The 18335-nt window shown below is 43.7% G+C and overlaps 1 protein-coding gene across 1 annotated transcript; it reads left to right on the top strand.

Annotated features, from left to right (window-relative positions):
• The first annotated feature begins 289 nt into the window (after positions 1–289).
• ATP5PO (ATP synthase peripheral stalk subunit OSCP) lies at positions 290–7620 on the top strand. Its single transcript, XM_005303336.4, has 7 exons — positions 290–443; positions 852–902; positions 3103–3213; positions 4238–4367; positions 4602–4714; positions 6999–7085; positions 7432–7620. The coding sequence occupies exons 1-7, from the start codon at positions 414–416 to the stop codon at positions 7543–7545; spliced, it is 636 nt and encodes a 211-aa protein (XP_005303393.2). The 5' UTR covers positions 290–413; the 3' UTR covers positions 7546–7620.
• Positions 7621–18335: the final 10715 nt, after the last annotated feature.

Here is an 18335-nt window from a genome sequence, read left to right as displayed (position 1 = left end):
AGGTTCAGGCACGGACAGGGCACCTACAAGGACGAGGAGCAAGTAACAAGCCGGGGGCTTTCAGCGAGGAAACGAGACGGCGCAGTCGCTCTGCGCACGCTCAGTACAACCCAAGCAGACCGTTCCCTGAAGGAGACGTTTCTACACCACACTGGCGGGGTGAGACTGTCTCGGGGGCTGACTCATGGTGCCACGGCTGACGCTATTTCCGCCCAACGCTTTGCGTCACGTCCCTTCCGCCCCCCTCCCCTGCGGCGGCGGCGCTCGCTGATAAACTACAATTCCCAGGAGCGTGCGGGGCCCCAGGACTCGTTTTCCCAGCGTGCCCCGCGGCGGGGTCTGGGTAGTAGTGCGCATGCGTCCTAGCCGCCCCCGAGCAAGGGCCCCGGTTTGACCTAGAGCAGCAGGAGACTATGGCGGCGGCTGTGGGGCTCCCGGGGAAGGTGACCGACAGCGGAGCCGGGCTCGCGGGGACCCGAGCGGGAAGGGGCCGGGTCTCACCACCCCGGGGTCCATGGGTTCCTCGGCCGGGCCCGGTGGCCGCTGCTCCCTCCCCCAGCCCCCGCCGCGAGCGGGCCCGGGGGCTCCCGGACTCCTGGGTTCTCTCCTGGCTGGGGCGCCCGGGCGGGCTGGTGGGACTCGGCTGCCCCGGGCGGTGCGGGGCCGGCCTGTGACCGCGGGGCTCGCTCGGGCCCGGAAGGCGGCTCGGGGGGTCGCCCGGCGAGCCCGTGGCCCAAGCGATGGTGAGACGCCCCGGGACACGCCGGCGCCGGCTCGCGGGTGTTTTTCCTCCTGACTCACTTCCTTGTTGAGGAAAATTAAATGTGCCCCCCCCCCCCCTTTTCTTCTAGCTGCGCTTCTTCAGCACCGCCCTTGCCAGGCCCGCGTCCCAGCTGGTAAAGGTAGGGTCGCTACAAGTGTGTGATCGCGCACGGAGTTTCCCGGGGCAATTTCAACTGGCCTATGTTGGATATTTGTCACACACTGTTATGCCCGGGCTTTGCTGTTCCTAGGAAGGTGTGATCACTTCTTCAACTAGCAAGTCCCTTTAACTTCGCTTCACAGGAGGCACAAATGCGGTATTGTTGGTTCAGTGTGTACTAGATTGGCTGTGTCTATGCACAGAGTGTGACTCCCAAGAGTGCGTCTGGCTCATTTACCTGAAAAACTACCTGCAGTTAGTTGAGACATCTTTCATGGAACAGATTTAAGCCCCTTGATTACTTGTTAGAATTACTATTGCATTATGCAATTTAATTGGCATGCCTATAGGTTACTCAGAGTATGTCCAGACTACCCACCGTATTGGCAGGTAGCGATCGATTTATTGGGGGTTGATATATCGCGTCCCGTTAAGACGCAATATATCGATCCCCGAATGCGCTCCCCGTCAACTGCGGAACTCCACCGGAGCGATCGGCGGTAGTGGAGTCCACAGGGGAGCCGCGGCTGTCGATCCCGTGCCATGAGGACGGGAGGTAAGTCGGAATAAGATATGTCAACTTCAGCTACGGTATTCCCATAGCTGAAGTTGCATATCTTACATCGACCCCCCCTCCCCTTAGTGTAGACCAGGCCTCAGTGATGCTAATATGTTATTCTCAAGCTGGTTATTTTTGTTCCTCTTATAGTTCTGATATGTGGGAGTATGCCTGAAGTATCTTACCACTTGCCAATTCTTAGCTATTCATTTTTGTCCATTACTTGTACAGTTAGTTTGCATGTATTTCAACTGCCCTGTTCTTTGCCATGGGGTATGACAATAGATCCTTTATCTCAGTGTAGATAGTGCTGCCTCCTTAATCCCATGGGGTCTGTCCAGTACCAGGACAGCTTCTCTGTGTCTCCGTAGCTTCCAGTGTAGCAGCAGTAGTAGAAGTAAGTCTCTTCTATCAAAACAGGAATTCCTTTTAAAGGTGGTAAAAGCTCTTTACAAGGGCTTCCTGCTTAAAGTGATTTGAGTGAAAACAAGACTGCTGCAACCTTTTAAACACTAACTAATTCATACAGTTTTAAATATGAGAAGCTCAATGGGAAGTTAAACTTGATGATTATACCAAAGGCATCCCAAAGAGTTATTGAGAAAACGGAGTTAAATACTTTATCTACAGGGGTCAAGATTTTTTTTCAAGTGACTAGGGTTTTTTTGTGATTGGCTTAACAGGCCCGAACTCTGATAGTGGGTATTCACTACTTTCTGAGTATCAAGCCCCTTTAAGGTGTTTCAAGACGGGCACCCAAAATTACTAGTCTCTCTTGAAAATCCTGGTTTAGCGCAGTGGCATAGTGTGTGACAGCTGCTAATTATATGTTGTGGAACCCAATCAAACTCCTCTTGACTTTGATGGGAGTTTAGTTGGCCCTTCCACTAAAATTGGGCAGAAAGGCAGCCGGTTCTGGCCAACGGGAACAAAGGACTGAAGAGAGAGGGCCCAGGTGTTCTGTTTGCTTGGACCGAAGAAGGAGGATGGAGGAGGGGCTGTTGGGAAGGTGATATAGGGTGGTTTGCTGGAAGGAGGTCACTTCTGGACTGGGGTCAAAGAGCAGCCTGAGCCACCTGATTGCACAGTGCTGAGACTTTCTAGGCTTGGGGGCCCTGAGAACTGCCTGTGCTGTGTTCAGATGTACAGTAAACCCTTCTATTTTACGCTGAGCGTCACTGTGGGGTGGCATTGCTCCCTCTGGGTGTGGCGGCCTCGTGGGTCCAGTGTGAGTGGACTCCCAGGGGGGCTGACAGAAAGAAGGCTCAGAGGTATGGTTCCAGGAGGCAGTGGGGCCAGGGGGCCTAACCCCAGAGAGTGAGTGCAGCCCTCCATGGCCTTTTGTGTAATGTCATCCAAAAAGCGCAGGGAGCTAAGCCATTCATATCACCTATCCCATGAATACCCCTTCTCCCCCCCCCCCCCTTTCAAAAAATGCAACTAGACAACAGCGGGCTTCTAAAAGCTCTTATTTTTCACTTCATTTGTGGTAGGTCAAAACCTTTAAGGGTAGGTTGTTTTTCAAGAAGAAAGTCATGCATCTCCTGATGTTAAACCTGCTCTGAGTTAGTAACTGTCTCAAGCATTAGGAGTCACTAATTTGACTCTTCTGTTTTTCAAGCCTCCAATCCAGGTTTATGGACTGGAAGGTCGCTATGCTACTGCTCTCTACTCTGCTGCTTCTAAGCAGAAGAAACTGGACCAGGTAGAAAAGGAGCTTAGTCGAGTATTGGTAAGTAGGTCTTGTACAGTTACTTCTCTAAACAATTTAAAATTAAGCTATAAATTAAATGTTGTGGAAATGGTTTTTCTTATACCGTTTTCCCCCCTTTTCAATTATGGAGGAGGAATTTCTCAGTCTTTAGCAAATCCTAAATATTGCAAATTTTAAAACATCATTTTTATATAGAATATATGATTAGTATTAAACACATGCTGTTGCTTTTCTGGTCTAGTTCTCAATATTGACCCAATAGAAAATGTGAAGAGTTCTGTTTGAAAGAGGATTACGTTAATGCAAACTAAATACCTTTTTAGCTTGTGCCAGCAATGTCCATACTGCTAGAGCACAACATTTAGGTGTGATCTATAATTCACACCCCCATTGTCTGCACTGTGGGGCTGTGTAGATATAGCCTTTGTGGTGTTTGTTTGTTAAATCTACACTTGTCACTTTCACACTTGCATATTCTGGTTATCTTCACTTCCTAGCTTTTTAGTTCCTGGGGGCAGGTCTACGCTAAAAACACTGCAGCTGTGCTGCCGTAATGCTTTAATGAAGACACTCTCCGCTAACGAAAGAGAGCTCTCCCATCGGTATAATTAATCCACCTCTGCAAGAGGCGGTAGCTATGTTGGTGGGAAAAAGCTCTCCTGCCGACATAGTGCTGTCTACAGGACCACTTAAGTCAGTATAATTACGTTGCTCAGAGGTGTGGATTATTCACACCTCTGAGCAGTTTACTTATATTGCAGTAATTCTGTAGTGTAGACTTATCCTGGGATTTTTCATCAGACTCTTTTATGCTTTGGGCATGGGGGATTTTCTCCTTGTATATCCAGCTCAGTAAGTCAGGAAAGATTTATTAGAAGCTTTTTATTAGAAGTTTGTAGAAGTTTCTACTCTGCTTTGAAACTTTCCATGTTCCTCTTCATTTAGTTGATTTAAACCTGTGCATCTTCCAAGGATGTGTGTAAAAATGGATGTACCAGGTTTTCTATTGGTGATCATGTTACCTATGTTTTATCTTTTTTAGACACTTCTGAAGGACCCCAAATTGTTTAGTGTTGTCGTGAATCCTCATATAAAGAGTGTAATTAAACAAAAAACCATAAACGATGTTTTAGTAAAAGATAAATTGTCTCCAATCACTATCAACTTTATGAGTAAGTAGTCATTGATATAACTCTACTCTGAGCATTACACTGGCAAATACTATTAAGTTTTCATGACCAAACTTATTTGGATTGTCTTAATTTCTTAAGTGTCTAGGTAAAATGAAATTATTGAATCATTTTGGTATTTGCTGTGGTTTGCTCTTTTGCATTCTTAACTCAGTTTGTATTGAATATATTTTTCATGCGTAGCTTGTTTTAAACATTGCAATGTCTTTTTTCCAGAAGTGCTTGCTGAAAATGGTCGCTTGCAACAGACTCCTGGTGTAATTTCTGCTTTTGGAAAGATCATGAGTGCACACCGTGGAGAAGTGCTCTGCTCAATCACCACTGCTAATGTAAGTTAGAAAAATAAGAACTGCAGGATTGGGCTTAATTGGTGGGGGCTGCAAATTTTTTTGCTTAATTGCTCTAGGCAGCATGAACAGGTTGAGCTTGAGAAATGAACAGCACTGCATGTTCACCACGATACCTGAATGAAAGTTACTTATACACAGTCTTTCAGATCCCCAGCAACCATTGACCAGAAAACAAAACGGTTGTGGACTTTTTTCCTTAACTGACTTCAGTTGTTTCCAGGGGTGAAAGTAGAAATAGGGACTTAGTGGTACGGGGCTGGCTCTGGCACCCAGAAGGGGTGGGGATGAGGGGGTCAGAGCCAGCCCCAGCCTGCCCTGTACCAGTAAGTGCCCTCCCCTGCTGGGATAGCAGTAGCCGGGGGCTCCGGCAGCAGTTTAAAGGGTCCAGGGCTCGGCCGCCGCTACTGCCCTGGGCCTTTTAATCCGCTGCTGGAGCCCCCGGCTGCCGCTGCTACCCCAGGGCTCTGGGGGCTATTTAAAGGGCCGGGGGCAGAGAGGCAGCAGGAGCCCCAGGCCCTTTAAAAAGCCCCCGGAGCCCCACCGCTAGTCCAGGGCTCTGGGGGCTATTTAAAGGGTCCAGGACCCACCTGCTTCTACTGCCCTGACCCTTTAAATAGCCCCCGGAGCCCCGGGGGTAGTGGCGGCGGGGCTCCAGTGGCTATTTAAAGGGCCCAGGGCAGTAGAGGCAGCGGGAGCCCCGGTCCTTTAAATAGCCCCCTGAGCCCCGCTGCTACCCCAGGGCTCCAGCAGTGGGGCTCTGGTGGCAGTTTAAAGCGCCTGGGGCTCCAGCCGCTGCTGGGAGCCCCAGGACCTTTACATTGCTGCTTGGGGAAGCCGGGCTGCCCTGGTATGCCGTACCGGGGCATACCGGCTTACTTTCACCTCTGGTTATTTCCCAGTGCTTACATAATTAACCATGAGCAGTATTGGGGACAAATGGTTGAGGAAAACCACAGGAGGAATTTCTGAGAAATGGTAGGAAAACCTGCTCCTTTTGCTCTTAGTCTGTGGGAAATGGAAGTGGGAGGCTGTTCAAGTTTTGAGCCTCAGGTTGGAGAACCAGTGGATCTTGCATTTTTACCTACAGGTCACTAGCTCATCTGTGGGCAGTAACTAAATACTTCTAATCTTGTCAGAGTTTTGGTTCCTCCTAGGTTGCCAGCCAATGACTTTTCCTAGTAAGTCTCCGAAAACCTAGGACTGGGCTATAATTAACTTCCTTGCCAGGCTAAATAATTCAACGCTTCCATTTCTTGTTCACAAAGCACACCGAGCTCTCTATATCCACAACTTCAAACATTAGCATTTTTGTGAGCCGAAAGAACAGCTTAGTTAATGACTTACTGGAAACGTGAAAAGGCTTGCATGTGTTTTTGGGTGCACAAGTTCTTGTCTATGCACTAAGTTTCTGTGGCTAAAATTACCACCCTTGTGCCCATACCTGCTCTTTTATGGCTTTTAAAGACACTGAGGTCACAATTTATTTTTTTCAATAACTTACCAGCAAAACAGCTAGAATCTATAACTGTTGATGTTCTCTGCAAAATCTGCTCCGATTCCAGTATGGTCCCCATCTCCATAGTAGCTGAATGCCTTAAACATTCCTGACTGTATCCTTTCTATATCCCTGTGAGGTAGGAAAGTATCCTCCATTTTATAGATGGGGAACTGAGGTGACTGCCCAAGGTCATACAGGAAGCCTGTGGCAAAGCTGAGAATTGCAATCCGGAGAGTAGAGTCCCAGTTCAGTAATTTAACCATCTTTCCTATCTTCAATCTTTAGTACATGTTTGCAGCAGAAAATAAACTTTCCCTGTATAACCTAGGCACAGCTGTCTTGCTGATCAAAAACAGTCTCCGTCAAAATGGAGTGTTGGCAAAAGCATGCACTCCTGCTATTTGCTTCAGTAAGATATTAACATCAAATTGTTGCTTTTGACATATTCCTAAATGATATAACATCTATTCATGTAATTGAGTAGAACTAAAACTAACCGGTCCAAGGCACATCAAACAAATGCTACTTTTTATGCTCTCCCACGTTCACTGTTTATTACCCAAAAGTGTCGCTCATCGCTCTTTCTTGCTTTAGCCCCTCCTCCAGCTTGTGTGTTAAGCTTGGGAATAGAAAATTCAGGTATCTTTTGCACATTGGATATTTAAATACAGCCCTTCATTTTCTGTAGTTTTGATTTTGATTTTTTTTAATTCTCTCTCTCTCTCTCTCTCCTCTTCTCCCCCCTTCCCCCTCCCCCTTCCCCAGCCCTTGGATCAGGCCAGCCTCACTGAATTAAAAACAGCTTTGGGTGGCTTCTTGGCTAAAGGAGAAGTCTTGAAATTAGAGACCAAGGTAAGGACTAATGGCTTGTGAATAAATTCCATAAAGGGAAGCAATTTCTGTAACCAACAGGCAGATCTGGGGTACAGACTCCATTGAAAGATCTATTGTAAATATTTTTTATGCATTTTAGTTTTTCTTGGTTTAGTAAAATGATATACATATTAAATTCTGCTTTGCATTATAAATGCAGTGGCATTTTTAATAACTACTAAACTTGCATCATGGTAACTGCAAGAACAAGATTACTATTAATTAGACAAAGCTTTTTCTTTACTGCATAGAAAAGATTGACAATTGAATATTTGGCCACTGGATTTTCATTTAATAGATGTGTGTAACTTTTTCTTCTTCCTAGAATGATCCATCAATCCTGGGTGGAATGATTGTCAGCATCGGGGATAAGTATGCTGACATGTCAACAAAATCCAAGATTCAGAAACTGACCAAAATCATGAGAGATACCGTGTAACATCTTATCCAACTGTTTTTCACAGTGAAACCTGTCAATCTATTATATGGAAACAATAAAATATTTCTCCTTCAATAGGCTGTAATGTTTATTTAGAGTAAGGTGATTAACTCTGAAATGCAGCATTAGCCTCTCCAAAGTTAAGATAAGAGCTTCAATTAGAGCCCTATTTAGCCACCCTGTAACTCTTGGTTTGGAAAATGGGCTTGGCCTGAATTTAGCTATAACTCTGAAGGCAATGGAGAACGTTTTCTGTAAAAGTAGACAAATTGGTCAAATGGAGTTGCACTACATTAGTTATTGTTCCTGTCTTTTAATCCAGGAACAGTGTTCATATAGGGCACTACAAGGATAAGTGCTCTATAAATGCCAACAGATTACGTTTACTGTTGTATGAATCAGTCTGTTTTCAAAGACAGGAACAGTGTAATGCTTAAACTGCCATTAGTTGAAAACAGACATTTTGTCATGAAGCTAATGGAATGTTAAACAATGACCCGTTATCAATGAGTTCGCCCAACAGCCAAGTATATAAACTTAGTTTTGGCTGAAACAGCTATCAAATATATAATTTTGTTGTACACGTCTGTTAAACTACTGAATGTACAATTGTCTAAAAATCTCAGTTGATCCATTTACTGAGACTTCCCATTTAAAGTATCTCTTAAAATATTCAAAAGCAAGATAAAAAATTAAAAGCAAATGGCCAATCGTAAAGCTGCATTGTAATGAAATATGCATTTCTTTGGACATAATTCTCCTCAGCTTTCAATTTTTTTTTAAATAGTAGGTTTACCCTTTAAAAATCCATGACTTTTTTTTATGTAAGTCACCTTAAATGGTTTTGGAAACAGATTTTAAATATATTTACCTCAGTTGTGAGATCACCTATTTAAGATATCTACTATTGGGTGCACCTGACTGATGCTGCTGAGAGAAGACATGGAATTGGCAATACTGTTCTGAATTTGTTACAGATGTGTTAATTCTTACTATAGCCCATTGTACAAACAACCAGAGCCACACTCCTTTTTTCCTATTTAAATAAAAGGACAAGTGGAAATTAAATGGTTTAGTAATATTTGGAGTGGGTGGAAGGAGAGGATTGAGTTCTATTAGAAGCAGGACACCCTGCTGAAACTGCTGCACTTCTTGAGTGGCAGGAGTTCTTTACCTAGGCGCCTCTCTCCCCCCCCTTCCCCCCAAAAAACAACAAAAAAGGGGAGGAGACAACACACTCAACTGCAGGAGCTCCTTTTTCTCTCCACTGAGAAATCCAGAACCAGCCATGTCTACCTATTAGGATAAAGTAAGGCCCCCAGTGTTACAGGAAAAAGAAAAGAAAATCAGTACAGCAGCACACTAAATCCTGCAGCTGAATTAAAATGCTAACTGGGGTCTCAACCCTACATTGAAGTGTAATTTAGGAGTAAACCGAGGAATAGGGATCCTGTTAGCACTTCCACTGTTTGTGTGGCTTGAACTTGCAACATCTGTCAATTTCCACATCTGTAAAATGGGAACAAAATACCTATTTCCCAGAGGTGCTGGGACACTTTATTTATAGATATGAAAGCCTTGAATGAAGTGTGCTATATGTGCCAAACCTTAGTAAAAAAATTGTATTTTTATTTCCTTGCATATTACTATGGTGTAAACCTTTAACCAAAAATATTTCATTGAAGATTCAAGCTTTTCTACATATTTGACATCATACACAATTCATTGTTAAAAAAAATTAGGTTTATTCTTGCATAATTTCACGTACATAAGTACAGTCTAATCTGTCAAACAAAACAAGAATAGAATCTTATTTGCAGTGTTAATCTCACTGAATACAGCAGTGGAAGTGGGTGTAATTTGTACAAAAGGAATACTAAAAGCTTTTCTTTGACCTAGTTCATAAATGGAATAACTTAACCAAGAGGAGCAAAGGAAACAGCAGATTCAAAAATATTCATCCCAGCATGTTTGAGAGGGTTTCATAATATAAAGAAACAGTGTCTAATTATTTTCCATTGTTACCTATGATGACCAGTTGAAAAAAAGCATGGAATGGAGAGTGAAGAACAGATATCTAAATTAACAGTACACGTGTATTTTTCTGAAAAGAAAATGGTTTTCCCTGTTTACCCAGATGAGACAAATACATGTAGCATAAGTATTTTATAATGCCTTAGGAATTTGTAGGCTCTTATGAACACTACATACAGTACAATACTTCTTTTTAAAGGAAACTAAAGGATACCACTACTTGGCCACAAAAAGTGTGCTAGCAAGTAACAACACAATCAGCAAGAGGGTGTTCCCTATTTTATGTATTAACATTGGAAAAAATACTATGGATTGCCTTTTTCAATAACCTACCAACACTTAAGTAAAAAGTCCCCCTGATAAAGTCTGTAAAGGTTTTAGAGCTAAATTCCTTTTCCAGTTAAATGAAGAAAGGAATAGGGTATTCTGCAAAACCTATTAATCACAAATTAGCATTCTAAAAAGCATCTAATCCTTTTGGGAACTGTAAATTAGTTGGGGAAGAACTTTAACATTTATGATGCACTGTAGTTTCTCTTCTATTGTATTTCCATTCAAAATGCTTATGGAAAACTTTGAGATCTTTAAATAGTATCCCAGGTAGGAAAATGACAGCAAATTACCTCACATTCAACCAAAACCTGTCTTCCTAGTGGGCAAATAGGCCTCATGAGAAGATGCATTTTTTTCAAGGTAAGAGAGGATTGGCCTGTAATTTCATCAATTAATAAAATAAGGAAGCCAATGCATCCATATGCAGTGAGTTAGGACAGGTTTATGCCCCACTGAAACTGGATGCCAGTGGTGTATGGGCTTCAGCACAAGAGTACATGTCACAGCTGGTGCTCTGCACCACACAATGAGACTGCTGGGGGGTTGTTCTGAAAACACCAGCACCTCGGCCTGATTCAGGAAACAAAACTCTATTCATGGTGGAAACCTAGTGATAGCATCCCATGAGTCCTGCCTAGATGGCCACAACTGCACTGACCGAGTCCTCAGCTGCTACCAAAAGGGGATTCAGTCAAAGCACATAAGAAAGCTGTAGTGTGCACTAGCATGCTCCGCATGGACAGTTGGTGCACAGCATGTTAGTGTGCTGGAGTTTTACACCCCAGCTTGCTGCGCACCAACTCGTCAGCTAGAAAAGCCCAAAGTAGCAGCAAAAAACATGGACCAAGCATAAGAAAGGGTTAAAATACTTTGATTAAACATCTTTCACCAGCACTAAAATGACTGAAGTGAAAGCAAATGAACAGCAGATTAAAAAGCCAACTGCAGTGGCTAGTCATTACAGTAACTCCTCACTTAACGCTGTAGTTATGTTCCTGAAAAATGCGACTTTAAGCAAAACGATGTTAAGCAAATCCAATTTCCCCATAAGAATTAATGTAAATGGGGGGGGGGAGGGTTAGGTTCCAGGGAAATTTTTTTCGCCAGACAAAAAACTATACAAAAAACTCACTCACTCTCTCTCTCTGTGTATATATATATATATATACACACACACACACACAGTATAAGTTTTAAACAAACAATTGAATACTGGTACACAGAGATGATGATTGTGAAGCTTGGTTGAGGTGGTGAAGTCAGTGGGTGGAAGAGGGTGGGATATTTCCCAGGGAATGCCTTACTGCTAAATGATGAACTAGCACTTGGCTGAGCCCTCAAGAGTTAACACGTTGTTAATGTAGCCTCACACTCTACAAAGCAGCAGGAATGGAGGGCGGGGAGACAGCATGGCATATAGAGACACACACACCATGTGTGTGTGTGTGAGAGAGAGAGAGAGAGAGATGCGCATTGCCCCTTTAAGTATGCTGACCCCACTCCAAGTACACTGCCTTGTTAAGTAGATCAGCAAGTTGAGACAGCAGCAGCTGCCAGCAAGCTCCCTCCATCCTGAGCCCTGTTGTGTCCACCCCTGCTCTATGGAGATGGGGTAAGCGGGGTAAAGGAACGGGGGGAGGGGGACACCTTGACCTTAGCCCCTCTCTACTCCCCCTAACCCCCGCCCCCACTGCACAGCAAGCAGGAGTCTCGGGGAGCAGCTCCAAGGCAGAGGGCAGGAGCAGCACACAGCAGTGGGGGGAGGGAGAAGCTGAGCTGCCCAACAATTGATAGCCTGCTGGGCGGCTGCTGCACAGGGAACTTAGGGGAGCGGGGAGCTGATAGGGGGCTGCCGGTCCACCCTGGTTCCAAGCCCCCACCACTAGCTCCAACGGGCTGCTCTTCCTGCACGCAGTGGACAAAGCAGGCGGCTGCCAAACAACATTAGAAGGGAACATTGCACAGCTTTAAACGAGCATGTTCCCTAATTGATCAGCAACGAAACAATGTTAACCGGGACAACTTTAAGTGAGGAGTTACTGTACTTGGGAAATTTGCAACAAGCCCATGGCCAAACTGCTACAAAAAAAGAGGGTGGTAATAGTGCTTTCTACGCCAGCCATGCTTGATCTGTGACACCGAATACAAAAGAGCTTCCCTGGACAATTTTTGATTAATAAGTGGTGAAAAGATCAGACTTCAGGGGAGCTAAGGCTGCAGCTCAAATCCTTTAGATTTTGTAGTGCAGACTGACCACAGATCTCTGGGGAAAACAACCCTTTAGTTTCCAATCTATTTTCTTAGGCTCTGACCATATTTCTTCTCTTGCATATGCTGCTACCATGCTCATCTGTGCCTATTACCATCTTCAAGAACTGCTGGCTATTAGTATCATCAGATCACTGGTCACGTAACAATTCCCTTTTACTTGCTTGATGTTTTGAGGTCCTAGAATTTAATGCTAAATACGTATTTTACAGCTTTAAAAAAGTGCAAGGAATTAAGTTGCAATCTCAGCAGGACCTCTTCTAATTACTATGCTAGTGTAACGTATTTCTACTACACCTTTTTATGCACTTAAGTTTAGGTCCTAAAAACATCTTCATATATATACAGAAAAATAATCTCAAAAATAGTTCACACTTTAAAATATTTAAAACAAAAAATTGTCTAGTCCTTTTTCTGTTATGTAATATTTGACAACATAGCCATGGTTTTATACTGTATACACATATAGCCACATATATATATGTGTATGTATTTATATATACATTGATATAGATGTGTGTGCATACACACGTGAACACAATGCCAAGTTTCATGTGGAATGCACATACAGGGCAAACCCTCTCAAAGAGATGTCAATTTGACCCCATTACCAACTTTTCTGTGTTTCCAAGGTTTTGACTGGTAGATTAGCACTGATTGAAATTCCACAGTGGCACACACTGCAGTGTGAGTTTAGACTCCAGTGATGCTGGAAAAGTCCATATTTGTTACCTCTCAATTTTGAAAATGTAATAACATTACAAAAGTTGTATTAGCCATAATGACTATTCCCCCCTAATGCTACTCATGTGTAACAAAAGGTGGGCTTTTCAGGGTAAAAATTTGTAAAATGAACATTAAAAAACATTCCATCATAGAAACTCGTGGAGAAAATATATAATTAAGTAAATCTAGCAAAAGCTTTGTAGAGTTTATCAGTACAATAACTTGCTGTCTCATTCAAGGTACCTGAGTCAGGTCCCAAACACTATGCCACCTTTTGGAGCAAACAGTCTGGCTTTGCACCATCATTACACTTGGCAAATAGAGAGGGCTTTTGACTCCTGAATCAAATTATAGACAATTTTATTTCATTATTTTTAAATATGTTGCTGTGGATCAAGATTTCAATCATGATACACACTGTAAACAAAATTCTCTAGCATTCAGTGGTTACAAACCCAATGAATATCAGCTTGTAAAAAGGGAGAAACCTGAGATCAAAACTGCAAGAATATGAAATGCTTTGATTCCAAATCAGCAGAAGCCTGACGTTCTGTTCCATGCATGGGCTATATATCCTAACCTTCCCTCCCTCTGGGAGTCAGATAACTTGAATGGACTGTATAATTGAGGCCCCAAACCAGCAAAGCACTCTAGCACATGATTAATTCTGTCTCTGTTCAGCAAAGCACTTTAGCATGTGCTTAGTGCTTGGATGAATAAGGATGGGATTACTCCTATGGTTAAAGTTAAGCATCTGCTTAAGTGCTTTGTTGAACCAGGGCCATAGAGCTGTCATTGTAGATAGCAGGGCTGACAGATGAGCTTCTAATAAGAAGCCTAGAAAGTAGCCCCTACAGTAGCAATATATACATAGTGGTTTGAATAGTGCCTCTGTGTAGATTAAACAGAGTGAGAGACTGACCGCTTTCCAAATGCATGTGTTTAAGCGACAAGAGACCTAGAATATCCAAGCACTCTACACGGGAAGAAAGAACACTGGACTACTGTGGATAGGGTGACCAGATGTCCCGATTTTATAGGGACAGTCTCGATTTTTGGGTCTTTTTCTTATATAGGCTCCTATTACCCCCCCACCCCGTGTCCCGATTTTTCACACTTGCTGTTTGGTCACCCTAGTTGTGGAGAAATATAGGCAAAGGCTTAGCCAGATGCTAAACATTCCCACGTCGTGAATTAGTCTATTTCAGAGCCTGCAGCGAAGACGGCCTAGGACGGGTAGTCAATAGGCAGACCAAATCCAGATCATCAGATGCTTTTGAATGGACCCTAACAGCTTTTTATTTACTTATCATTGTTATTGTGGTGTGGAAAACGTTTCTCTGGCGTGTGGACCTTGCCTATATCTCAACCAAGAAATTTGGACCTTGACAAAAAATAACAGACTACCCCATGCCTAGGAGTTAGCCATCCATCATCTAGCACCTTGGTGTACGCTTATGTCTACACTGCAAAGAAAGGCCCACAGCAGCGAGTCTCAGGGCCAGGGTCAGCTGACTCAGGTTTGCACTATGGGGCTAAAAATAGCAGTGAAGACCATTGGGCTCAAGCTGTAGCCCAGGCTCTGAAGCCCAGCGACGGGGGAGAGTCTCGGAGCCCAGGCTCTGGCCTGAGCCGGACTGCTCACCCTGCTCTCCTTCGACCTGTAGCACAAGCTCTGTGAGCTTGAGTCAGTTGAGCCAGGCTCTGAGTTTCTCTGCCACGGGTTTGGGTTTTGTTTTTTTGCCGTGTAGCCGTACCCTAAGCGTCCTGCTGGAACCCAGGCAGGGAGCTAAACATCCCCTGGGCTCAATAACCTCCACCTACAGCCAACAAAACACAAGAGGGAAGGGAGCGGCTCAGTCAAACTCCCCATGGTGCTTTGAAGAATGCACCTCACGCCCTAGGTGAGCTGGCTGTGTCTGTACCCAGAGCTGCACTAAGGGCCTAACCCAATTGTCACTGCAGTCAGTAAGAGCTTTGCCATTGACTTTAATGGGAGATGAATCGGGCCCCCATTTAAGGGGACAACTGTCCTCCCTGCTGGTACTGGTATAAACCGAGAATGATTTTAGTGAAATTGCACTCAAACAGGCAATACAGCTACAGGCTGGGGAAGTCAGTCCTGTGAGAAATGGATATTTGGCACATCAATGCTGGTGGAAAGATCATGGATCCAATTCTTTCTGTAGCAATGGCATTGACCCAAAAGGTTATTTATGTAACTCTTGGGTGCTCCTCAGGACAGTCTGGCTCACACCAGGAAAGCCAAGAGCCCTAGTGCAGTATTTTTATGTCCAAGGAATCAGCGGGAGAGTGCTTTAAATACCAGGGTGACTCCTCTTAGCACAGGAGACATGCAAGTCCAGGCTGCAGGGTTCCCAGAAAGATGACTCTTCAGTAACACCTGAAGACCCTGATCCTTCAAGGAGCTCCACTGAATTAAATGGGGCTCAGTGGATGCAGGAGTCTGGCCACTGGGAACAATTTGCAGGTGCAAGCTTTACCAGTGGTTTATTATTATTTATTATTATGGGGATGTGCGCCACCTTTGCTAACAGTGAAGATCTCTTATGGTGCCCTGGGTCTGAGTTTTTATACTGAAGTGATAGAAGAATCCAGTTTGGAAGATTTGCTCTTGTATTCTGAGCTGTCTGAAATTACATTGGTTAGGACATTCTGCCTTTGACCACGCATCACATCACTAAGCAATTTTAATCTTTTTCAAGACTTGTGTCTGGTTACTTCCTGTTACTCACTAGTATTACCAGGCTTCATCCTGAGGAAGTGTTGGGAGACACCCAGCTCTCCCCTTGTTAAGATGAATGCACTTACTATATGTGAAGAGTGGACAGGAGTGAAGGAGGCTTCCCTTTATGACTACATTACCTGTCGATTCTGTATTACAGTATAAAGCCAAACTACAAATACACAGTTTTGCCTCTTGTGGGCGCTCTTAGTATGTTTTTTTTTTAACTGCTATACACAAAGCAAGATCATTTTTTCAGTGAAGGCAGTGAATGTGCTGAAATGTCACCGTATTATTTTTAGAAAAGATCTATAAAAAAGCATTACACCACCAACCAAGAAACTGCTACTACATGGTATTTCTAAGCAAATGTATTTCACCAATAAAATGGAGTCAGCTAACAGAGTGAAATGTACCCCCATGCCATTGGGCAGGACAAGGCCTACACACCGCTTCAGTCCCACTCAAGCACTAGTGTGAGCGCTAAAGAGGACTATACGTGATGCTGACCCTCTGCACAGTGGTATATTTTACCCACTAATGAACTGGGGGATAGTGAAGGAGAATGAAAGTCCCAACTTCTTTCAAGAATCTGCCACGTACAGATGGCAATTTCACTCATCCTGAAGTTTTTCTGTGAAATAAATGACTCCATTCAGAGGTGGTGATTCTGACTGATCACTGAGCTTATTTGTCTAGCGGAAGGTAATGTGGATTCTTGCTCTTACTACAGTATTTACCTATATAGCAATATTGGTGCCATTCCATATATTTAGAATGGCAGATACCGCACACACAGTGCTCCACGAGGTAGTAATAAGGATCCATTTTTTAATAATGGCCACTGTTGTATTTGTATGTGCTGGGATTTTCAAAGGAACCTAAAGGAAATAGATGCCCAGATTCCATTGGCTTCAAATGAAAATTGCATGCCAAACTCCCTCAGGCAGCTCAGCAAACCCCATCTATAAGGCAATGGCAGGTAAATTAAGTGTGTTATGCTGAGCACTCCATACCTGATTCATGACTTGATTACCGCAGTGTAACTCTACAGTAGTTAGTATAAACTTCATGTAACAAAGCAATGAATCAGACCTTCCTTGCCTGCTATAACGTTCTGCCATCATATCATTCTTTCATCATATCAAGGGATCATGGTTTGAAAAACTTGCACGTTTTTCCTTTTTCACTCAGAAGTATAATTGCCTGTTTTAACAGCTTGCATTTCATCAACCAAAAAGCTCTTTCACCCAATGCAAAATTGTAACAACTTTACGACCTTCAAGAAAGTTAAATGCCAGTTTTAAAGTGCTGGTGTCCTTTGGAGTCTTTAAGATCTCTAGAAGGTTTTAGTGTGTGTGTTTATACGAAGGGATGGCTCTGTGACAACTCAAAATGTAACCTAGCATGATGATATAAAGGGTTAATAGATGCAGCAAGCATAGTGTATCATTGCCACGTAGCCAATCATCAGATAACTTCTAGAGAAAAGCATCTATGAAAGTATTAGTTAGACATGAAAGATTTTTTTTCTTGCATAAAATATTAGTAAAATTTAACACACAGTCTATGATATACAACTAGTGTGTCTAGACAAGACAACAGCTCCTTGCACCTTCATTTCTATGCTGTGTTATTTTACTTGGCCTATCCAGAGTTTCATAACACTTTTTCCTATGGTCCCTTCAGCAAGACAAAATGCCATTTTGCTCTCAGGCTTGAATTACAATACAGTTTTTTCCAACATGCTGTAATTTGGGTCTCCGCACATTAAGAAGTCCTGTGCAGTACCTGTACCTGCAGGTGTGCGTGGATGCAGGAGTCTGTGAACTGGTCCTGCCCCAGGCCAGCTGATTTGACAAGAGATCAGCAAACTTGTGCTGATATACAGAAATTGCATGCCGCAGTGCCATGCCACACCTCAGACACATGAGCTCTGTTTTTCTAGGGCCTGATTCTGAGAGGCACTGAGCACTTGCAACTCCCACTGAAGCCAATGGGCTTTGCGCTAGGTGAGCGCCTCTGAGGTTCAGCTCCGTAGAAGACGTAGTGCTGCCAATTGTTTTCCTATTTGATTTTTTTTAATGTCCGAGGGTCTGTTTCTATTTAACCCTGAGGACACCGAATAATGCCATGTGTATAACCCAAGGAGTCTCTAGAGGGGCCAGGTAGGAAGTAGGGTTTCTTGCTGTTAAGAAGCAAGAAACTGGAAGTTGTGACCAAGGGGATGTGGACAGGAAGTGTGAGACTTTCCACCTGCTGTGGTGTGGGTAGGACAGTAGGAGGGACCTCACTGTTCTTGGGGGATGTTAGTCAAGGAATAGGAGCTTCAATCCCTGAGCAAAGAACACTAAGGATGGGGATAGTTCTGTCTAGTGTTCTAAAGATTCAAGATCTTCAACTGGCAGGCTGACATGCCTGTTTTCCATGTCTAGGGGTGAGAAATTGCTCACTACTACAGTAACTGGGGCGGGAAGAAGCAAATCTCTCGTGAATAGGACTCTCCCTGATATTGGGAGCAGACAAGTCCATAATACAGAGAACAGCTCACTGTCAGGGCACTTCAAAAGCATGCAGAGTGGAATCCTTGCCATCATGCATATGGCTGGGCAGAGCCCCAGACTAGGTGCAGGAGAAGGGATAGCTGAGAGTACCAAACATGCACAACAGTTTGAATTCCCCT

This window comes from Chrysemys picta, chromosome 1 (assembly GCF_011386835.1).
Source record: "Chrysemys picta bellii isolate R12L10 chromosome 1, ASM1138683v2, whole genome shotgun sequence".
Lineage (NCBI taxonomy): Eukaryota > Metazoa > Chordata > Testudines > Emydidae > Chrysemys > Chrysemys picta.
The sequence above is the reverse complement of the archived record's forward strand: the minus strand, read 5'-3'. Positions and strand labels throughout refer to the sequence as shown.

What these genes read in the sequence shown, in the direction of transcription:
- ATP5PO (XM_005303336.4), top strand. Translation starts at nt 414, where the DNA reads ATGGCGGCGGCTGTGGGGCTCCCGGGGAAG. An exon ending in CTGTGGGGCTCCCGGGGAAG is followed by an intron (nt 444 to 851) that starts GTGACCGACAGC and finishes CTTTTCTTCTAG; the next exon opens with CTGCGCTTCTTCAGCACCGC. An exon ending in GCTCAATCACCACTGCTAAT is followed by an intron (nt 4,715 to 6,998) that starts GTAAGTTAGAAA and finishes CCCCTTCCCCAG; the next exon opens with CCCTTGGATCAGGCCAGCCT.